Raw genomic sequence first — 24200 nt, forward strand, 5'->3', positions numbered from 1 at the left:
GGATAAACATTGTCGGGGTTTTTTTAGTACTTCATCTTGCAGCTCCTGCTGCTTTCCAAGGCATTCAATTATAACGAGGGCCACGCAAATAGAAGGTGGTACATCCCGGGTCACCCAGCAGCTCGGTGACAGCAGGCGGAGAAGCTGGCTGGTGCCATCAGTTAAACCAGTTGCCCGAGTCCCTTGGGCTGCTGTGGCATTTCCACAATGCAGAAAAGCACCCAAAAAAGCAGAGGAGGGAGAAAAGCGTCCAGAGAGCAAATTCTATTAAAGCAGGAACGGGATAAACTCTGTTTTGCTTTAAATGGGAATTTACGCAGGATGTTAACCTGAAGTGTTGCATGGGCATCTGCTGAGAAGAGCAGAAATTTTTTATATTGCCACCTGCAGATACCATAAGCACTTTTCCCCTTTGCAGGCAATGGGAACATCGCTGGCAGGGTTTTAAGACATCCTGGCAGCTATTTGCAGCACAGGTCTCCTTTGGACTACAGCAGAACAATTTCAGCTGCAGTCTATACGCACAAATCTGTCACACAGGTAATACAAGAAAACAATTTTGTCTTCTAAGTCTTTTCAGCTTCTCACTATTTATAGCATCACTATAACATAAAGATACTCAAATGTAAAGCAACACTTCTGCTTTGTGTTCCTTCGTGTAAATGACGACTCAGTAATACAACGTAGCTGTTTGAAACTACTTTTATTAAAATCACATGTATATGGCTTTTGATTGGCAGTTGTAAGATTATCACTATAATTAAGTGCACAGCTTGCAAAGATGTACAAATGCCATCATTTACTTGCTTTACAGAACTTGAAAAATTTTCAAATGGTTTAAGCGTGGTAACTGAGTATGGCCCTGTAGATGACTCTCTGCAAACTGGTAATTCTACAGAGGGGTTAATGTTTCAGTACTGAGCAGAAGAAATTAAAAGTCCCTCTTTACTGTCTTGAAAATTCCAGAAGCAATGACTTTGTATGTGGAAATTGGATGTATGCAATGTGGGGGACCATAGGAAATGCCTCTAAGAAATAGGTATGAATACAGGAATTTATACCTGGGGAGTAACAAAGTATACCACAACAGCATAAGGGGGGGTGAAACAATGAATGCAAAGTGTATGTTCAATATTGGATTTTTTTTTTTTCTTCAGGGCTCTTAGCACCAACAAGGGTGAGCAGATGCCTGAGTGACTGAAAACTCTGCTGGTGAGAGAGGTTATTCCTCCAACACGGAGCGTTTTAAATAAATCCTCACAGGCAGCCAGCCACTTGGTGCTTTACAGTTGTTGTGGTTTAACCCGGCAGGCAGCTAAACACCACACAGCCGTTCGCTCGCTCCCCCCCGGTGGGATGGGGGGAAGAGAATTGGAAAAAAGGTAAAACTCGTGGGTTGAGATAAAGACAACTTAATAGGACAGAAAAGGAAGGGAAAATAATAATGATAAAAGAATACACAAAACAAGCAATACACAATGCAATTGCTCACCACCCGCTGACCAATACCCAGCCAGTTCCTGAGCAGTGGCCACGCCCCCCCCAACTCCCCCCAGTTTTTTTGTTCAGCATGACGTCACATGGTATGGAATAGCCCTTTGGCCAGTTTGAGTCAGCTGGCCTGGTTGTGTCCCCTCCCAGCTTCTTGTGCACCCCCAGCCTACTCGCTGGCAAGGCAGTACGAGAAGCTGAAAAGTCCTTGACTTAGTGCAAGCACTGCTCAGCAACAACTAAAATATCAGTGTGTTATCAACATTATTCTCATCCTAAATCCGAAACACGGCACTATACCAGCTACTAGGAAGAAAATTAACTCTATCCCAGCTGAAACCAGGACAATGGTGAATACTGGAAATAGGAACATGCATAGATGCACTGGCCTACCCTACACCCCTTACTTCAGGCCACAGGTAAGGCAGAGCAGCTCCCTCCCCTACCAGTCCCCTCTGCTTTGCATAGGAAGAGGTCAGAGCTGTTTTCACAGTTCTTGCCTATACCTCCGCATAACTGAATTTGAAATGTGGGTATTGAAAGAGCATGTTCTAAAATATTTGCTTATCCTGGCCTCATTGTGTTGATAATTTGAAGACATATTTAAACACATGGATAGATAAACAACCACTTAGTTTAAGAAACCTAGACATAAACAAGAATCAAGAATTGCCCTGTTAATTCTCACATGTAAAAGGCACTAAAATTTTCCAGACTGTTAAGAATATTCTATTTTCTGAAAGTAATAAGGTATTCAGGATATGCCTGAATGTCATTAAATATGACAAACATTGTTGGATTATTCACATTATCAACCACACTGTCGTACAGGTCAGTAGGATCTGCTGGGTCTTTTGGTGGTGGAGTGATTAGTCCTCCACTCCCAGCACAGTACTGCCCAGTGAGGACCCGAGCCAAGTACATGTATCTTCTGCCGTTCGTATCTGCTCTGGAATAAGTATTCTGAGCAGAATAACTTGCATCAATAGCAAAGTAGGTTCCATTTCCAATGACTGCAGCTGTTTGGAAAGACAACGTTTTCAAATATAGTTAGTGTTCTTATTCCCATAAGAATCTCTGAAGATCTTGTTTTTAATTCTGTGGAAGTTATAAATTTGATTAGAGTTTAAACAGCAAATTCTAGTAATAATCCTTTGTATCAGAATCAAGTATGAATCCACTTAGATGTCAGGTGAGTATCAACACCCAGGTTTTGACTGCTCTTTCCTATGGGGAAAAGGGTTCCTCTCTCTGTTTAGCCTTGTTGTTTAGCCTGCAATCCATCAAACTGCAAATCTTCAGAGCCATTTCAACTTAAAATGACTGTATGGTTGTAATTACAGTTTTCTAGTTACACTTCACAACAAGAAGTTAGAGGAATCACGTTTCTTTGTCTGAGACAGATTTCTTTTTTCTGACATTGGTAGAAAGCTGTTCAGGCTGGACAGGTCCTTCCTATCTGGCTGCTCTGATCTTTGGATATTTTTGCATGGCTACCCAGCCTGACAGAAGGGAAGCATGCCTTTCCTATCGTAAATCGTGGCTGAGATGGAGAGGTGGATGTCAATACTCACAGGCAGAGAGAGGACATGGGGATCTAGGGCTCTTGCTTCCCGAGTAAATTCAACCTCCTGGCACTACCAAAGAGCAGGAAAGCGAAACTACACCTCCTCTGGTCATGTTTTAAAAAGAAATGGTGGCTGCCATTTCTAGCTGTGCACAGCCTGATATCTTTTGTGTATGTTGGGCTTCATTTTCTCAAGAAAATATCAGCGTAAGCACCTCTAGAGAATCCAGTCAGAGAAATGTCTACCTTTGGATCCAGACCACACTGAAACGTCAACTAGATCTAAGTTAAGCTGTCCAGCTGTCTCAAGATCAAGTCAGACCTAGGCATGTACAATTATGTCTCAAGGAAGAAAACGTTAAGAAGAGAAAGTAAGGACTCTTGAAGTAAGGTTGCAGGACCTCTAAGAGCAACTGGCACCTCAATTCAGCCGAAGTTCCACTTCTTTGGATCCTGTCCTTCATCTTTGAATGCTACCAAATAATAAACATAACATGACTGTACTAGAGGAACTGGACAAAACAATCTTTGAACTAATGCAGAAAGTCTTTCTGCTAAATATTTAATAGTTATCCCTAACAACTATTAAAGGGGAAGAATTAATTTATTAATTTCAACTGATTTCATTTGCATAAAAATGGTAGGGGAGTGGGATCTTCTGATTGCTTGTGCTGTCCTTATCTTTGGAGGCAACAGGAGAAGTATCTGCGCCTCTACTTTGCTACCCGCCTTTCTCTAAGAAGAGAGGAGATACCAGCAGCTAGCGGCTGGTATCTCAGCTGAGGATGTTGAACAGCAGTCCTTGTTCCTTTCTGTAGGCAGATCATACAAAACATTTCTCAAAAGCTGCCCAGGCTTGATTTCAGAGTAGACGAGCTTTTTCTGATACCCTCTAGATGGTGGCATTCATCAACAAGGGATTAACTGAACAGGTTAATTCCTCTGTCCATATAGATTATGCTCCAGAGTTGTTTATTATTTTGTTCTCCAACTTTATTCAGTCTTCACGTTGCACTGACAGCACTATAACATTGACATTCCCTAGCACCTCATACAAGTTTAGGAAATTAACTGCTTTGGATAACGACTCACCATTCTTTCCAGCAAACCCACGATCAAATCCATTGTGGTTGATCGTGCTCAATGAGGATGCAGCTGTCCCATGAAATAGCAACTTCTCATTATTTTCATTGTTGTTCTTTGTACAGAGAGAGATTTTTTTGATTTGGTATGTCTGCCAGAGGAAGGGATTTTGTATTCTTTCAATCTGCAAAGTTACAAAATAGAACTATATTTATACTGGTAGGGACCAATACTTACCATGGCAGGAAAGCATTAAAACCAAATGAAACTGAAAGAATGACAGTAATTTTCACTATGCCCTGTTAGTGGGTGGTTTGGGTTGGGGAACTGAATAAGTGAGCCTCCTGAAAAATCAGAAACTAAAGTAGCTTACAAGAGGTTTTCAAGCTTGGTAATTTTTGGCTTACGTTTGTCTTGCCTAGTATACCAGGCACGCAGGCAATCATGGTAGCTGTGCATTGTCATTTTTAGAAACAGGCTGTTGTACCACTGCTAGAGGCAATGATGTAAGATGCCTTTCTGTACATCCTAATCGTCTTTACTGATGATTTTCTCACTAAAGGGTAGACTGTAGCAATAGCATTACATTGAATTTGTTTCTCTTCTAGATCGCAGCTCGGAGGTGAAAATTACTTCCTTTACTGTGTAGCTTAGCAACCCATAAGAAACTCCTATATAAAAATAAATTGGTGGGAGGATAGATGTTGCTGGCTCCCTATGCCAACAATGTGAATATAGCTCAGGGGGAAAGAGTGTATCTGCGTCAAAGTATAATCTTAAAGGCATTGCTGTAACAGCTTTCCATTTTCAGTGGAAAAAGACTTCATGTCTTTACCTGATTTCTTCCATTGTACACCAGTATTTTGTTCTATTTGTGTCTTAGTGACCATGCTCATTGCATCTCATGATGGAAGAAAATTTTTCAAACATATTCTCACTCTTAATTTCATTGTATTTTCTCCTATTTATCACTCCTCCCGATTCTGAATAACTCCATCTTCTCCCTGGCAATTAAATCTCTGTGCACTGTGTTGCAGTCTTTTCAATAAGCAGAATAAAATCTTGACACTTTGGTTAAAACCAACGTTCTACCCTGAAAGGCTCTAGGACTGACAGGGAAGAAGTAGTAAATAGTAAAAAGCTTATGGCCAGTCTGCAAGGACTTTATATTTTCCTTTGTATTCTGAATGCGTTTGCTCATGCTTCCATTTCAATATAGAATTTCCTAATTGGAAATACCACATTAACAGTGAGTACCACATTAGTTGAACACAGAGTCAGCCTGAAGACTGATGGTCACTGGCTTTGCATTATTAGAAGGCAGAAATGGCAGGGCAACTCTTAGGAAATTTGATTTGATTTATATCCACCCTGTACAGTGCTGGGGAGACTGACATATGAAAGGTGTATTAGGTTGCAGACACCCTACAAACAAGTATTTAGAAAGTATATTAATGTTTTTAGCCCAAGAATTCACTCCCCCCCCCCCCCATAGGATTTCACCTTCTCTATGACAAAGCTAGGACAGGTTTTCTTAAATTTGTTCTGAACTTCCAGATATTCCTGACATGATGGCTTGAGATTCACCAGTTTGACCCGTTCATCTTGCATGTCTTCCCACTGCGCAGGGAGCTCTACTGACTGCTTATCTGCAAAACAGAGATTGCACAGATACCTAGCCCAGTTTTGTAGGCATATCTTACAAACCAACTGCATATAGAGGGCTGAGAGGACAGTACCTTATGCAATACTTTATTCCAATACTCTCTCTCTTCAATACATCACTGGCTCTGTAATGCACTGTTAAGACTTTACATTTTCTCTAGTCTAATTATCCTCATACCAATATCTAACGAAAACAAGTTTGAAAAGCTTGAAGGATTTTACGCATTCTTCATGCACCACTTCCTTTGTCAGACTTAAGTATGAAATCTATGCTCACTAGTCACATACGTACAGATAATATTTGTATTTAAAATAGATGTTCTGATTTCAGTCATACCTGCAACTAATTATGAAACTAAAACTGCTGGCTATGGCATGCCTGGGGGGCGGTGGGGAGAAAAAGGAAAAAAAGCTATGGAATAGCTTACTTCTTTGGAATACCTGAGTTTGCATTTATCAGAATTATCATTCAATAACCACTATTAAAGTTTTTTTTTATTAACAAAGCTGTAATTTACCTTCATTCTTTGGCACACGTTGAATGTTTATAGTTTTTCCTTGGTCATCATTAGCCTGTAGAGTATTCAGATCCACTTTGTAGTTCTTCTTGTTAATTTTGACAGTAAGATGTGGTTTTTTAGCTCTTTTGGCATCCTCCAGCTGCATATTTGTCAGTTTATCAAAAGCAACAAAGCTATCATTGCTTCCTGGATACCTCCATTCTACCAGGTTATAAACAAGTTCTGCCTTGGATCGTTCTTCTTCAGTATCCTTAATTTTTTGGATCATTTTTTGAACTTCCACATACACTGAACACACATCCCTGCTAATACCAGAAATTTTAATGCAAGGGGGGGAACGTTCATTTTCAAGCTTAATGGTAACACGGTTTCTTCTCTGGAGATCTGCCAAAGTGTCAATTTGCCTCTTATCAAAATTTTCAATTAGCTCATCTGAAATACTGTCTTCAAACTGTTCCTTTAAAATTAAATTTTTTATCCAGGACTCAGTTGCATCCACATTTTTTTGGTTTTCTCCACAAATCTGAAATGTGGCTAAATCAACTTTCTTCTCCAAAACCATGGGCTTTTTCTTCTCAGTGGGTTGTTTTTTGCCCCCCAAAAATGCTGTGAAGAAGTAGATGTTAATTATTAGTTTTAAATAAAAGATCTTTAGTTTTACGTGCCCATGGCACACAGAAAACCCACCTACTTACATTTAAACAGACACCCACGAACCTGTTATGGATGAATCCGAATCTTCTCTTTTCTTCATGCTTTCGTAAAAGTCTCTGAGCATATTTGTCTGGAAGATGACGATTTTAATTTTTTTCAAATGCTGTACTGATCTTTTGCTTGCAAATTCCACTATAGCATCCAGCATGTTATCAGCTACCTTTGCTGGACTCTGTCCTGCCTGACCTAAACAAAAATAAGAGGCACATATCAGTGAACAGTACTTAAATCAAGGCAGCATCCAGAAAACAGAGACCGTGTCCCCAGCTCATACAGACTGGTGTCCCTCTCTTCTGCCCTATTATGCTTTCTGGCCAAAGCCCCAGGCTTAACCTCAGCTTTACACCTAAGTCTGTGAGCTCCAGGAGTTGACATCCTACACAGACCCAGGAAGCCCTTCTGGGATTCTCCCCCCGTTTACTTTGAGGCTCCGACAAGCACTTCAGCCTTAGCCTCCCCCTGATATTTTTAAACCCACACATCACTAACTCTATCCCCATCTTTAAACCGGGTACCAAAGTCAAACCAAATCAAAATCAGCGGAGGATTTTGGCACAAGCCTACAGTATATTTCAACATACAAACAGGAACATGAAGCTCAACACAACTGCTCTCATTCCCCTACAACAAGCCTGAAATGCAACCTAAAGCTTATCCTGAAACGTTGGTGGGACCACTGCCAATTTCGGCCACAGCATCCCTTGGACAGCCGTCATGATACCAGCACGCAGATGATGTTGGCAGTCCAGGGGACCTGCCATAACTATTACTGTGGAGTCCAAACACTGACCCACGCACCAGCTCCTACCCTAACCTGGCACGCTGAGCAAGGACCAGCTCGTGATTTCTTTTTCCAGTCAAGGGGAGCCTTGGTTCGAGAAGGATACCCTGCTTTCTTCAAGCCCCGCTCCCCAAACTAACCAGAAGCTTAAGCCAAATAACCTAGCCTGCCTCTAGCCCTCTGCTGCAGCAGGTAGGCTGAAACAAGACCTATAAAAGGTGTAAACTGCAGGTATTCTGTACCCAGCCCACAATTTCCATAGTCAGCCAGGCAAGGTTTTGGTCTCAGGACAACTCCAGCTTTCTTTGCCTACAAATCCCAGCCCTTCCGTGGGGCTGAAATCCCAAAGCAAGGCCTATGGGAAGTTTGAGGAAAGGTGCAGGGTGGCCAGCTGAGATACACAGTCTGTTTTGGGGCAGAATGTCTTTTATGGAACAATACCTTTTCTTTAGGCGTTCTTGCTCAATCAATATCGACTGTAATATTTATACTTTAAAAAAAAGCAGCATTTTTGAAGTATGCAGCTGGTGTTTGAACTGACCACAATGAACTTGTACAAGAAACTCTGTGATTTGTGAAAGTCTACCGTTATCCATATCAGAGGCATTAACTTTGTCCCAGTTTCTGAACTACCCCCATCACAGCCCTCATCGCTTTCCCAAGAAAAAGCAAACCTGTTCCAATTGCTGGGAAGGCGACAGATTTGTACATCCTTAGCTCACACTCGTGAAGGACTTTGGAGACCTGACTCTTCACATTGTTATCGTGAATCAAGTGGATGATTTTACTGCACAACAGTTTTCCACCTTGTGTAGTAATAAAGCCGCTTTGAGACTGCCCAGCTGGAAGAGAGAAGATAAAGGAGGCATAACATTTTCGAAGTGGCTATCTCTTCTGATAAGACAGCTGGTTGCATTGATGCTAGTGTACACTGGAGTAATACACAGTAGAAGAGAATTGGAAAAAGTGGAAAGAAATCCACTGTGAGCTATATTATCCTGGTTTTAGTTGATTCCGGTTTTCTCTGTAAATATTTTGATTGCAGAATTTCTTTGAGAAAGAAAAAACACAATTACTTGAATTACTAATTTCCCCGAGATCTCTACGACAAAGTAGTTTCCTATTAAGTACAACTTAAGAATTTATGTTGAATTTAAATACAGCTCACTTTTTTAAAAGCATGCCAACAGAATGTGCACAATTCATTTATATGAGAAATCCCTTCTTATGCCCCTTACTCCTTGAAAGCTGAAACTCTTATTCTGCAGAAGAGCTGAATGGTTAAAATAATATCCTTAAGACAATGACCAACTGATCTAAGAACTGTGGTATGGAATCTTTAAAAAGATGTTTGTGTTTTTTCAGAGCACTCACGTTTGACTACAAACACCTCAAAATGGAGTCATATTGTGAGGATGAATGGACTGATGAACACAGAGTTACATACCACTTCACTGGTCACAAAGGTAACGACTGATTGCAAGATGCTCTGCGTGCGCTGAAATCAGGCTGATAAACGGGGAGAGCCTGCAGAGCCAAAGGCTGGGAAAAATATCCAGGAAACACCATCTTGAAAGTTAGCTTCTGGACTCAGAGCAGGAATGTTTTGTCTATGCAAGCAGAACGTGTTCCCTCCTGTGCTCGTAGGGGTCAAGCACAGTGAGCTGGGATTTTACTGCTGTACTGGTCTGGCAGAATGCAGACTACAGACGAACTCATGATCAGGGTGATAAGCAGAGTTAGTTATTTCAATAAAAAATAATTACACATTTGTGAATATAAGCCCAGATTTGCTATTAGATTTTAAAAGCCAGTCCTGCATGGGCTTACACCACAAGACAGTCTTCCACCACTTTGTTCAGTTTCAAAACTTCAGCTCTCCTGTAGCTGACAATCGGTGAGCTTAAAAATTATGCTCAAGTCAATGGGACTGTTTCCATTCTTAAGTCAGGAACATGCACGAGTAATTTCAGGGAACTTAATTAGATTAATTTCCAAGCCTTTATTAGCATCAGAAAACTGTATCCATCTTCTGTACAGTTGTGAAAAGAAAAATTCTCAAAGCAGGTGTCACAACAACAACAGGACTTTTCAGAATTCCTAAAAGTGAAAGCTACTTTTTCAGACAAAATAATTTTACCATCAGAGTAGAGAATTATAAAACAACTTTAAGTTTTCAGAGAGAAAAAAAAATAATTTAATCAAACAAAATAATATGCTTTCACATACCATATTGAGCACATTCTCCTTCTACCTCGGAACCAGCAGCATCCATAATTGCTTTGAAGACCCCTTAAATTATACAAGAAAAGCATATGCATTCATTAAGTCAATTTAGCTATTTCTACTCAAAACTCTACCCAACTTCTGTAGTCTACAAATACCCCAAATTCTCACAGGGCAAGATCCCACAAAGTGCAAAACCTTGCCAGTTCCCCTAAGTGCCCTCCATGACACACTGTACTGGCTGCAAAGAGAACACTGCCTTCGTTATTGATTAGAAATCATTAAGAATAACTCCTATTGCATCGTCTCACCAGTCAATAGTATGGCCCTCACCAAACTCTGATTGCTTTGAATTATATCATTTGACGTCCTTCATGCTTGCAATTCACAACGTCACCAAAGAATCCTCTGCTTCTTACAGGTCAATTTACTTAACCAGAGCTTTGGCTTACAGTGGAACATATTAGGACAAGAGCAGTTTTGCAGAATTATATTTGATCTAAAAATTCCCTTTATTTAAGCATTTTTGTTTTTAAACAAGAAAAATCTGGTCAGATGCCTTCTGTTTGAGTAGTTTGGAAACTAAATAGAATATTCAGGACATGTAAAAAACCTGTTTAAGATCTATTTCCTGACTAATCACAACTCTCTCTCATCTGAAAAATACTTCATAAAAGTTTCACATATGGACAATTCTTTCCCCTCCTCCCTTCTAAAAACTAGCACAAATGTATCACTAAAGAGCTACCTATTCAATACAATACCTGATGTGGCATCAAATGTTGGATTTGATATGTTTACAATAACCTCTGTATCCTCCTTGGTAATATCTCCACTAATTAATTGGAGTGTAATGGAACCAATCTGCATTTCACGGACTCCCAATACTTCAGTTGAAACAGGTCTAATGAAACCTGCAAGGGAAAGAAAGACACCTTAAAACACTTCTCCTCTAGTTTGGGGTATAATTCTCTTCCATTGATGGAAACTTCAACTTATCCTTTTGAGGAATATGCTCTAGATCAGTTTGATGGACGTAGAGAGTCTCTGCCTTTCTCTTTACTCCATTTCTGAAAGCTGGAAGGTGCAATATTCTTCCTGTTTAAATACTGTGAAAGTGAAACCATTTCTGTTCCTGTAAAGTCACAGAGTATAAATTCAGAAAGGACTCTCGGGGTTATCTGATCTGACCAGCGCTGTAACAGAGCTTCCTGAATTAACTCTTACAAGAAATGGGAATATCCAGCTTGAGCATTGCCAGTAATAGAGAGTCCATCACACTACTTTTCTAAGTTATTTCATCTTTACCCTCACAGATATAAAACTGTCCCTTACTTCTAGTCTAAACTTATCTAATTCATGTTTTATCTGCACACTCTTAACTTCATCTCACTGATACTTACAGCAACTGAGAAGAAAGAGCTATATATTCTTATGAATAAGCCTCTGCCGTTGACACAGTTCACTCATATGTTTTTGCTACTGCATCACACTACCATCAATTAATAAATGGAAAGGAAATTATCCATTCTGTATATCTCTATATAGGAGATTAAACGTACAGAAATACATGTTATTTATGGCTTGTATAATAAATACTTGTTATTTATGGCTTAACAGAAATACTTGTTATTTATGAACTAACAGTTCTCCTACCAGGATATCCTCTTACATGTGATAAGACTGGCCTCGCTAAGAGATGAGCATGCCCTCAACAAAAGAAATTCCTCTTTAAGATTTTTACAAATGGAGTTTAAGAATGCCAGTCCATTAGGAGCAAAAAAAATGCTCTGTGTCTTGACATTTCGTCTGTTTCCTGATATGTATAAAACCACTTTACAGTATTTACATTCTCCCCTGTGTCCCACCTCCTGCCCCTACACAACTTACTTGACTGTGGCGCTGCAGCATTGCAACTTTCAGCTACCCTATGTCCTAGTTCAGCGGCAAAAGCCTAAGAAGAGAAAAAAGGTACCAAAGCTAGAAATATTCAGCGTATAAACTCTGAAATGCTATAATTTACAGTCACGTAGCTCTTGCTGAGCCATCTGACGCGTTTTACAGTCTTGTTTAGGTATCATTAATAACAGTGGAAGCCTCAGTGTGGACAGTGTGATAATAGATACTGTCTCTGCATTACCAGAACTCCTCTGTCAAAAGAGGAGTGAGCATCTACAGGTGTGTACAGTGCCAGCAGCAAGGCCAATTTTGTCCGCAGCTTGTGCTTGCTGAGAGTTTGTATTTCAGAGGCACTGAATGAGAGACTGCAGAGACATCTCACTGTCACCGGCCCACAGCAGTAAGAAAGTGCTAAATTATTCCCTTAAGAAAGCAATATAACTAAATATGTTGTTAAGGCGTAACTAGAACAGTATGTAACATAGACGGCTTTGTCTTGAGAAGAACTACCTGAATGTTACCCGTATCTTTTGGATTCAAGAGAAAATTAACTTCCTGGAGAGTCTTCCGAGTGTGACTACTACTGAACTTGAATACCACATCAAACATTAACTTAGAAACAACAGGTTTAGGAAATCCAAATCCTCCAGTTCCAATAGCTGGGAAAGTGATCGATTTCAGTCCAAGTTCTTCAGTTTTCTTCAAGCAGGAATTGATTATATCTTCTAGGGTCTGTAAAACACAGCAAAGATCCTTTTTTGGTGTTTTGTTGTGTTTTTTTTTTTTTAAAAAGACATTTATTATTAGTTCCATAGAGACTACACGGGTATGAGAAAAAGCTCTCAGGGCATCAAGGCATCTTTAAGGTCACTCCAACAGAAGTAAATGGAGTCAAGTCATCTAAACTAACTATTTCAAATCCTGAAACTTCAGGATAGGATCCCAAATAAATCTGTTTTCAAAGTTTTTTTTTTAAAATAATTAAAAGGTACCTTCAGGGTCTGCCCTTTTCCATCCCACACGGGAAGTACGGCATGAAGCACGGACTTGCAGGCCAGAGCGCATCCACTGGTGCAGAGCACACTCCCTTGACCAGCAGCCTGTCTTTGTTTTTCTTTGTCAAACTCTACTTGGAGTGGTAGTCCAGCCTTTTCCAGCAAGGCTTTGCAAAGAGGCCCCACGCCAAACTTCAGATCTGTGCCTACACTGTTGACAATAACATCCGTCTGCAACAAAATTACAATGAAAATATCTAGAGCCAGACTTCAATTAAAAATATGCATTGAGACCAATAGCATCACCAAAGCAACGCACAGCGTGAAAAACAAGATGCCAATGGAGAAATAACCTGGTTTTCAGCACAGCTTCTGCATACTGAGTATTCACGGACTTGTAGAAAACCTACAGTAGGCAGCATCAGACCCACTGTGAGTATCAACACCACAGGTATCTACGTGTGAGCAGGTCATCCATCCATCCATTCATCCATCCAGGCAGAGCTGTCAAGCCTTCAGTGGAGATAAGGCTGAGACTCACCTCGTCCCAAGCAGATGCCAATGTCTGGGCAGGTAAAATAAACCCAACCTCTGCAGTCTGCCTCATCCCCTCCCCCCAGGCCCAGCGTTTCCCACGTTTCCTTGTGAAGAACTGCTGCAGCATTGCTCCTTCTTCTCTAGCATCATCACAGGATGCAAGATATAGGTATTGTATAAGGTACACGTAATGTAGAAAGTTTAATGTCCCTTTCCTCCTTTCCACTGAAGTGGCATTGTCTACACCTTATCAGAAAAGCAGCACCTCACGCACCAAAACGAGGTGAAGGGAGGTTGTTTGGCTCTCACGAAGTAAAACAGGCAGAGCCCTGAAGTCTGGTGTTTGCTTTGCTTTTTTCCACTGGAGACGTTTTAATTACAACATATTTTAAATGTGTGCCATATCGAGGGTTATTTTTACACCTAGTATTGCTCTTTTAATGGAATAGGCTTTTACAGGCACCAAAACGACAACTGAAGCAACTAATATTGAAACAACAGGACAATAATAATAATTTAGGGAGATTTTAAACTCCCAAAGTATAAAAATCAGGTGCTGTTGAAAAAGAGAGATTTATCAAGATGCACTTTGCATCGCTGAAAAAAAAAAAAACCCAAAGAACCATACAGGGAAAGAAACTACGTCAGAGGTGTAAACTGAGTCTTGATGGTCTAGATGAGTAGTAGTTAAACTCTTCGTTAGCAAAAAGAATGAAAAAAGAAAGCGGGGGGGGGGGGGGGGGGGGAATAAGTAGAATCAGGTCTAGCCTTTGACAAAACAATCTAAGCACGCACTCTTCTATGGGGTCACTTTTCTAGAGCCCAGTAACTTCTTCATAGACTTTCTCTCTTTAATCCATCCAAAGAGAAGGGAACTAAAAAAAAAAAATAAGCTACATCCTTCCTGTTAGCATTACTCACCACAGCAGCCCAGACAGATGATGATTTCCCATAATATCCAACCTAGATAGCTACAGATCATGTAAATACTTTTAGAAAGTATTTTAATATTTCCCTTTTAGAAAAAAAGCAAACCGTTGTACATGTTGACCTTAGATCTGGAGAACAAATAAAGCCTAGCTGGGAACGAAACATCCCAAAATGCACAGCTGCCTGCTAGAAACGGCTGCAGAGTGACAGATCCCAACCCGAAATCCATCAGTTTCGCAAGCCTGCGTCCTTGTTTAGCTAGCACATAGCAGTTGTTTCCTTACGTAGCAATCGCCTTGTAAAACAACATAACCTACTGTCCTTCCTTTTCTATTTAAATTTAAAGAAGATCTTCACATCAAGTTAGAGGAAGCAGAAAATTCAAGACCTACCATGGCTTCCTGAATGTTCTTCTCCTCTACTCGGATGCAAAGTCCTTCATTTGTCATAACTGTCTGCAGATCCTCTTTTCTCTTCTCCTTCTGGCTTTCTCTCAGCTTACGGTTTTCCGAGCGCAGCATCAGCAGTATTGGGGAGGATGATTTAGCTGTAAACACTTTATTTACTATCTTACTCAGAACCTGAGCTGTTTCTTCCCCATCTTCCACAAAATGAACCTCCTTCAGGCTGCTGTCCCCCATGGATTCTTCCAAGGTCTCCTTGATGGAGGATACAATTGAATACATACACAGTTCCAGTGGGAAGCCAAAAATCCCTGCACTTATAGCAGGTAGGCCTATGGAACGATGATTAAGCATTTCAGCTAGTCGTAGACTCTCCTTCACTGTCTTTCTTAACAAGTACACACAGTTTTCCGCTTCGTCCCTCCTCCACCTGGGCCCAACAGCATGAATGACATTCTTGCAGGGGAGTTTCCCAGCGCCCGTGATAACTGCACACCCAGGCTGCAAGCTCCCGTTCTTCCTCACGAGCTCATCGCACTCCTGTTGCAGCTCTGGACCAGCCGCTTTTAACAGTGCCTCAGCAAGGCCACCGATGTGTTTTAAGTCTTCATTAGATGCATTTACCACAACATCAACAGGGTAATTACACAAGTTACCTTTATACACTGCTACTAAAACTCCATTTGGCAGCATTATGTTGTAGCAGAGCTTTCTTTTCTCTTTATCACCCACTTTTTCACCCTTCTGTGGTTGTTGTTCTTCTTCCAGCCTAATCAAACAGCCGAATTTCTGCTTTGCCTCAAAAACACATGACTCTCTCCTCTCAGTGAAGAACTCTTTGGCTCCCGGTTTATCAATTGGCACATTTTTCGAGTAAACGGATGAGAGAATTTTTTCAAACGTGGTGACTGCTTTTGCCACTTCTGCTCTTGGTCCGCTCAGGGAAATACACGGTGTCTTGGTGTCAAAACGTACTGTCACACCTTTCTTCCCCAATTCAAGATAAACACTGGATTTTTCCTTCTCTACAAAGTGCACTACCACCACCGACTTAGCTGGGATTACTTTTTCCATGTGTGTGTTTCTATCTATAAAATCATTAAGTTTCTGATAAACTTCTGTTACGGCCTTAGAAAAGCCAGCAATAATCACTTCATTTTCTTTTCCAACAGGTTCATCAATGACTACAGTTTCCTGGGAAGAATTGTACTTCTTATGCAAGAAGGCAAGAAGACTCCTCCACTGCTCCTTTTTAATGACCTGACCATCCTCCACGTTGATGCGCTTGTATTCTAAGCCTGTCTGTATTTGCTTTTCTGCTTCTAAAAGATCTTTGGGAGCATCTCCAAATAGCAACACAGTGTCATTGTCAAGCTCATAAAAAGCATTAATTTTTTTCCTAGTGAATAATGTCTCTGACATTGTTTTATTATCTACACGCTGTAGGTAACAGAAAACATGGGGATCAATGGTAACTGATGTACATGGCATGTTCAATACCTTTTCCAGTAAGTCAGCCTTGATTTTATATACTTCCGCAGGTAATCCACACAACTGAACAGTCTTTTTTTTGTCATCATAAAAGATCTTTAAGCACGGATATTCTTCGTGAATATTCTCTTCTAGCTCAGCATTGTGCAGGACGGCATACTTCCCTGGGATCACTGACACAGAAATTTCTATGCTTTGTTTTTCCCTTTCACTTTGCTTCATGGCTTTTTCCATGCATTCCCTCACTTCTTTCTCTGCACTGTTCACTGCTGCTCTGTTGCCTGCAATCACCACCATCCCCTCAGAAATATCAGTTATGATCAAACCAACATCTTTCACCAATCTGTTTTTCACGTCTTCCCAATCCACTGAATTTACTCTACATTTTATAGCTATGTAGTACGACATGATACGCGAGAACTCAGTAGAAGCATCTTGCTTCCATGTCTTGATCAACTTAATCATTGGCTTTTTCCGCTTGCAGAGAGATGACGATGGGCACAACGTAATTTCTGGGTGTGCATGGTCCGTCTGTGGCCATTTTAGCTCACAATAGCAAACTGCCATTTCCTGGTTTATGCCTTGGATCAGTTCAGTGTGCCTTTGTAAAAACTGCCAGACATACGGATCTAGTGGTACCCCAATGGGGTCTGGCATCTTGATAATTGGTCTTTCTTCTCCATAGAGGGCTGTTCCCAGGGAGTGGTAATATGGATGCACAGAAATCGGTGTCTGTTCCAGTAAATGCTGCTTTTCCAAGACAGCGTTTAGATCTAAAAGTTAGCGCACATACATACACACACACGTCATTAACTTCAAATCAAGCAAGTGACTCTGTTCTTAGAACTATTACATTGAATAAAATAACTTTTTTTTTTTCTTTCATTTGAAAGAGCTATTTTTATGTCTTTCTGATTTCCAAACCACTCTGTAGGGGACAAGATAAGAGGCTTGGCTCCAACTAGTTTGGTAAATATGCTTGTGCCTGTATTTACCTGTACAGCTACACCTTGCTCTCACTTCCTAAGGAAACGCCACTACAGAGCAGGGCCATATTCAAGGTACTACTATGAAATGCTCCTTACTCTCAACTTAAAAGAAAACTCTCTGTGCCAGTGCATTTTTACTTTTTTTTTTTTTTTTGCCATTTCAGTTGGAATGGACAAAGGAAAGGAATTATAATGTTGGCAGGGACTTAAAACCACATTACAATGATCCAAATTACATATTCACTTAATGTATAAAATATTCTTAAGCAAATTCTGAGAGTCAGAAGAAAGACAATCACCTGGTAGATATCTTTAATTAAAAGTAAAGTAATTTACTAAGCCAGCAGTCTCCTAACACAGAGATATTTACCAGAGGTTGCGCTGGCACAAAAACTGAACAGTGATTCGACGGAAGGAATAGTAACAAGATTGTTCTTTAGCTCTATTCTTCCCTGATAATGAAGATATTTGACCTTAATTAGTTTCTGAAAGCTAACTGTGAAGGCTGAAGTCATTGGCAGATCCTGCTTCCTCTACCTGTAAGTACAATTAATGTTGTATTGCAGATAAAAACCTCCGTAAATGGGGGAAAAAACATCAGTGGGAACAACCCATGCACAAAGCAGGTATTCAAATGAACCTTTGGTAACATAAAAAACCAGGGAGATTCTGAAACCCTAGACGTGCAGCAGTATTTCTAAATCCAGAGCACTTCCCAGGAACAGGACAGTGTACGCTGGCTTTAGCGACAGCAAGCCAGGCTTCTCCTAATGCCCAGATTGCAGTAATTTTCTTTCAGGTCCTCCACCTTGGAGCACTTTGGTCAGGCGAAGGACAGTGTTACCTTTGCGATCACAGAAAGTAATGATGGCCGAGTTCTCCTCAGGGAAGAGCTGGACGTCTGACACGGGACCCCCTCCGTTCCGTGCACTCTCAAAGTAAACGGTGATGTAGTCTGTGGAAATGCTGGCCGGTATGTTTTCAGCCTTGATGCTCTGGGTCAATTCAAGAAGCCTGGCAGTCACTTTAAATTCTTTAACTCTCTTGTTTTGTGAACATTTTTTGACAAATTCTTCACCATCTGTAAACAGAAGAGCAGTATGAACTGACCATGTTTTCCTGGGCCATTATCAGCCCTGGCTATCACTTCTGGCAGAGAAATGAGCTGAGTCTACTTCTCCCTGTATTTGGAGCAAAACTGTCTTTGGTGCCAAATAACTCTGTGTTGTAATAAAAAAGGGGAAATGCACACAGCCATGTTACTCTCTGCTGTTCACTACCACTACGTCTCTGTTCCCCTCTTATTCATCTCTTGTATAAATTAAGTACTTCTCACTGTTTCACTGTCTTCTTAAATGGAGACTTTACATACTTCAATAATTTGCAGAACTCATCTCCACACTCAGTCCGCTTCCAATTCTTCTCCATCTAACCCAAAATAAGATAGAGACAATGAAACATTCTCATCAATTTCAATTAATGAAGATGCCACAATTTACTTTTTTCAGTGTAACATTTGGATCACAGGCACTCTCACAGAGCTGTACATAAGATTTACGTCTTTCTTCAGAGACTACAGTCCAGGTACTTTTTTAAAACTGTCTGCATCTCTAACGGGAGAGTATTCAAGCTCTGAAAGCTATTACTCATACATATACATGGAAAGGAATGATGGTGTTCATCCTGTCTTACCAATACTTTTTGTAAAGGTAGCTACCGCCACATTTATTTCAGGTATCACTTCCACAGTGAAGTCCTCATCTACCACCAGGCCGCTGATGTTTTCCAACAGCATACATAAGCATTTTGGACTGCATCCTTGTATGTTTTCAAACACCACCGAAGGCGAGGCCTCTGTGGACTTTTCTGTAGTGTTCTCTGCAGAGCCAGCTTCCTCCTGGAGTTCACTGTTCGGAACAAAACTCCCCGCTTTCTGCAAGGCTTCTGCATCACCTTCAACAGAAAGAGAAATAAGCTGCATGACATATTGGTACACATCTCCTGGAATAAACAGATTTTGCTTACCCTTTCTCTCCTTTCCTTTCCCAAGGAGAGAGATCATCTAACCAATCGAATACTGCAGGGTACCCTGGGACATTTTGGAATCCAAAACAGCCCAGATGCAATATTCTGCAGGGCTGCAGGCAGCTTCTTTTGTGGCACAAAAATAGCCATGAGTAAACAAGTCCAAGGTCACTGGTAGGTGTCTGGGTCAGAGACATAAATAAAATCCATTGAGATAATTGGCCACGGCTGCTCAGGCATTGGTAAGGGTTGTGAGAGACCCTGCAGCCTCTGCATCTGTTTCTTAGCCCGGGTGCAGACATAACAAGCCTGAACATAGCTTGGGACATCCGCAGGCACCATAGGCCACCAGTAGCTCTGCGTGACTCGATGCAAAGCCTCCTGATGACCACCGTGCCCTGCCATCAGTGCGGCACAACAGTGCTGAAGGACCCATGTGCACCGAAGGCTGGTGGGGATGCAACAAAATTTTGCAGATAGAAAACATAACAGGGGTGCCCACCGAGTACCCCAGAAGTCCAGCGGCTGCCGGAGGAAGGCGCGTCTCCAGCTTTGCAGACAGATGAGGGTGGAGGCAGGAGAGAACCTCCCGAATGGGAACAACATGCTCCTCCGCGTGCCTGAGTAAACTGAAAGTGTCACCCAGGTACGCAGTAACATGACTGTCCAACAAGTCATGGAAAACGACGGTCACAGAGCGCTGCAAGGTGGTGGGGGACTGGCATAGGCCAAAGGGCACCCCAGGGTGCTCAAGATGGCCACACTCACAAACAAAGGCAGCTCTCCTCTCCTTGCCCCAATGAACACAAGTAGGAGCATAAGCTCCTCTCAGTTTGGTAAACCAGCACATCCCTGCATCATGGCGGGGAGACAAGCATTGAATGAAACCCTGGCACTTACCGCCCTCAGTGTAAACCTCCAGGGCCACCATCTCTGGCCGTGGCAGAGGACAGGTATAACTGAGGGGAGAGGAGCTCCGTGGAGCAGTTATGATGTATACCTGACATGGGGTGTGGGGGTAAGGTCTCTGCTTGCTCTTGCTCAAGAGCACCCAAAAATCCCTAAATCCTGGGGCAGTGCCCAACAGGCTGGCCGTGGGGGCAGCCCCAAGGAGCGAGACAGAGACGTGGGGTGGGAAGGCTGGAGCAGGTGGCAGCACAAACAGGCTGGCTCTGCCCACTCTCCGGGTTTACGAGCTCTCCTGAGGTACAACAACAACTGATACCAAACCCATAACATTTACAGAAGACAGCTGCTTTTGAAGGCCTACCAGCATGAGCTTAACAAGAAGAAAACAAAAGAGATAACCGCAGAAGCCATAGCTCTACAGACGCTAGTTGTTAATTTCTAGATCGCTGACAGGAATCATCTGCTCCACTATGTCCAATGAAGAAAGTACAAAAAAGCCAAAACCGAAAGCTAGGCTGACCCAACAGAGCAATTAAAAGCAGCATCTGGAGATTTTCAGGGTCCTCTCCAGTATAACTAAAAAATAGTAGATGACAACTTTGAGTACCTAATTTTGAAAGGAGGAAAAGAACACAAAACGGCACCGAACAAGACTTCATACAGACAGGAAAAGGCATGGGGGTAATCACTGAAGAACTTCCTGATTAACTGATCTGTCTTGGGGCTGAGTACTTCTCTTCACAGATGCGGGTATATTTGGGTGTGCAGTAATGTTTTCTAGATCACTTTTTAAATCATGAAGCTTAGCAGAATATTGCTGAAGGAGGACCTAACTGAACTCACTGAGGTACTGGGGAGATGCACCACTTGCCTTTACAGACTCTCCTAACTGTAGGCAGCACAGAGACACCAGGCCTGGGATTAAGACCTTCAATCTAGGTGTTTCTACGCAGATCTTATCTTAGAGCAGTTATACAGGATAAGGGAACTGAATCCCTCTCTGGAGATGCTCCTCTGATTATAAAGGCTATTTCAGAAGCTAAAAACAGGCGTGTGGTCTAAGTCTGGCAAGGTGAACTCCATCCTTGGTGATCAAGTCTACAGCATCCCTAGCCAGACATCCTTCCCTGTATCACCTGAGTCAGGCTGCCAAACTCGGAAACTTTCAGCACAACTCCCCACAGAACTGGAGCTGTGTGTGGAGAAGAGCACCAACATTTTCGTTTTTTGAAGAATCAGCACACAGAGTGATGGATAACATTTTACCTTTTGTTTGAAGGTTGGTCATGGCATCCAGAGCCTAAAATAAAATGAAAGCAAATATCAGTGACTGATTTGACACTCTCGCCACAATTTCAAAGCTCTGGTTAGGATTACGATTTTTATTCACCTTTGTGGGAACTAATTTTTCTTCACATGCCTCCTCTTCAGCAGCTAGTGCTGTTTCAGGCTCTGTGACAATCAACTTCAATACTCCTTTTTCTCCCAAATACAGCTCATGAGACTGTCTCTCAAGAACTCGTTGCTTCACTAAATAAAACCAAAAAACTCCAGTGACAATCCGAATAGAAATACAACTTTAAATTACGTAGCACTTTTCCACCACTACATTAGGACACATATACTGTCCCGCAAAATAAGAGAGCTTTAAACTCATAACGCTCACACAGCACACATGAAACTTTCCTCCTGAAAAGAAACAGAACAACAGCAGAGGATATTATTTCTGAAAAAAAAAACCACCAGAGATGTGAAGCTCAGCTCCACCACACGTTTCCTGGCTGGTGTCCAGCAGGCAGCCCTGTGCTGGGGCTGCAGCACGAGGGTTCCGTTGTTGTTTTTTCGGCCAAAACCGAAAGCTAGGCTGACCCAACAGAGCAATTAAAAGCTGGCCCCACGCCTTGCACACCCTCTTCCAGCCAGTGTCAAAATGGCTTGGGGCTGTATGTCCTGAACTTACCAGCAGGGCGAGTCAGCAACTGGGAAGCATGATAAGGCAGGAAAAAAAAAAAAAAAGAAGTGTATATATGTGTGTTTATGCACATACATGTACATGCATGTATATGTATACATTTAACACAACTGCAGCTAAATGCTTTCCACTATGCTGCAAGTTTATATAAATACATGCACATTATATATGTCATATTTTTAATATGTATCTGTAACTACAATATATATTAAGTTATATTAACACCTGGAGTACTGCGTCCAGCTCTGGAGCCCTCAGCATAAGAAAGACACGGACCTGTTGGAGTGGGTCCAGAGGAGGGCCACAAAAACGATCAGGGGGATGGAACACCTCTCCTATGAAAAAAGGCTGAGAGTTGGGGTTGTTCAGGCTAGAGAAGAGAAGGCTTCAGGGAGACCTTCTTGCAGCCTCTCAGTACTTAAAGGGGGCTTATAAAAAAGATGGCAGCAAACTTTTTAGCAGGGCCTGTTGCGACAGGACAAGGGGCAATGGCTTTAAACTAAAGGGGGGTAGATTTAGACTAGATAGAAGGAAGAAATTTTTGACGCTGAGGGTGGTGAAGCACTGGCCCAGGTTGCCCAGAGAGGTGGTGGATGCCCCATCCCTGGAAACATTCCAGGTCAGGCTGGACGGGGCTCTGAGCCACCTGATCTAGTTGAAGATGTCCCTGCCCACGGCAGGGGGGTTGGACTAGATGACCTTTAGAGGTCTCTTCCAACCCAAACTGTTCTATGATTCTGTGATTATTCCAAGCGCAACCTAGAGAATACTACTGTGCATCAAAATTAATATATATGTATACATACCTAGTAGGATATATTTATTAACTTACAGGCTAGTGTTATTCAAAATGCAATCTAGAGGCTAGCACTAAGCACCAAATTTAAGCATATATATAAGCAAATACATATCATATTCCATATTACAGGATGCATACAACATTATATACTATAGATGTGTTTCTTACATACTAGATAGCATACATTACGTTATATATAATAATTAAGTCAGTACATATATTTTAACTTGCAGAAAGTTACGACTTGTGAGTTACAACTCACAACACGCTCACTTCTATAGGGAGCTGATACACTAACCCGTTTCCCGGCCCCTCCGCCCGGGGGGAGGCGGGCAGCCCTCGGCCGCGGCGGCCCCCTGGACCCGCCGTCCCGGACCCCGCCGGACCCCCTAACCCCGGCCGCTCACCCTCGGGGTGGACGAAGCAGACGAGGAGGTGCCCGTGCCCGGTCCCGGTCCCGGTCCGCAGTTCGCACTCGCCGCCGCCCGAGCGCTTCTGGCTCTGGAAGTAGCAGAGCAGCTTCTTCCTCAGGGCGGGCGGCGGCTCGGCGGCACCCCAGTCGCCGCGCACCAGCAGCGGGAAGGCGCCCGGCCGCTGCCCCGCCATGGCCGCCCAGCTCCTGTCCCCCCTGCCTTTCGCTTTCATTTCTCGGCGCGGCGGGGCGGAGCGGCCCGCGGCCTTTCCCGGCAGGCAGCGGCAGCCGGCGGGGCCCGCGACGCCGCGGAGGGGGGCGAGGAGCGAGGGCCGAGGCGGGCGCTGCGCCAGGGCGGGGCCTCCACCTCTCCCGTCTCCTCCGCTGCTGTCGGTCGCGACACACCTGCCCCGGGTCGGCTTCTCCTCACCCGCCCCAGGAGGGCGGCCCACCGGTCCCAGCTTCACAGCTGCGCCCTTACGCTCCTTTCCTCGCCAGAATTTCCTAAAACACCCACAGCTGCCTCAGGCACTCCCTCCACGTTATAAAATATCCTCTCCCTCCCTGTGCTGGGAGCTGGAAGCCCATCACGCTGCTGGAGGAATAAGGTCCCCTTGTACTCTTCCGCCTCCCCCCTGGCCTGTAGATTATAATAAACTCGTTTGGAGAAGCAGTGTCTTTTACTCATTGTCTGCACAGAGCTCAGTGCTACAGGCTTCTGCTCCGTGCTTGATGCCCGCCCTAGGCACCTGTAATGCAAGCACTGGTGAAAAAACACCTTGGTCTCCAC

The 24200-nt window shown here is 42.6% G+C and overlaps 1 protein-coding gene across 1 annotated transcript; it reads right to left on the reverse strand.

The window, feature by feature from the left end:
- Positions 1-688: 688 nt before the first annotated feature.
- Positions 689-23619, reverse strand: LOC143162502 (protein mono-ADP-ribosyltransferase PARP14-like). The gene is made up of 17 exons (XM_076343019.1): positions 23406-23619; positions 21618-21757; positions 21494-21527; positions 18986-19246; positions 18138-18374; positions 14802-17077; positions 12940-13173; positions 12458-12679; positions 11939-12002; positions 10813-10962; positions 10052-10114; positions 8497-8664; positions 7045-7227; positions 6325-6933; positions 5645-5790; positions 4151-4325; positions 689-2510 (listed from the first exon to the last, which is right to left on the reverse strand). Exons 1-17 carry the CDS (start codon positions 23602-23604, stop codon positions 2221-2223), a joined length of 5451 nt encoding a protein of 1816 aa, XP_076199134.1. The 5' UTR covers positions 23605-23619; the 3' UTR covers positions 689-2220.
- Between the last annotated feature and the right edge of the window lie 581 nt (positions 23620-24200).

This window comes from Aptenodytes patagonicus, chromosome 6 (assembly GCF_965638725.1).
Source record: "Aptenodytes patagonicus chromosome 6, bAptPat1.pri.cur, whole genome shotgun sequence".
NCBI lineage: Eukaryota > Metazoa > Chordata > Aves > Sphenisciformes > Spheniscidae > Aptenodytes > Aptenodytes patagonicus.

Bases quoted from the DNA above. Each gene is read 5' to 3' on its own strand.
- LOC143162502 (XM_076343019.1), bottom strand. From the start codon at position 23,604: ATGGCGGGGCAGCGGCCGGGCGCCTTCCCGCTGCTGGTGCGCGGCGAC. The intron at 8,665-10,051 runs GTATGTGAAAGC...TCTCTCTTCCAG, and splicing joins AGGAGAATGTGCTCAATATG to CTGGGCAGTCTCAAAGCGGC. The intron at 6,934-7,044 runs GTTCGTGGGTGT...ACTTCTTCACAG, and splicing joins TTCGGATTCATCCATAACAG to CATTTTTGGGGGGCAAAAAA.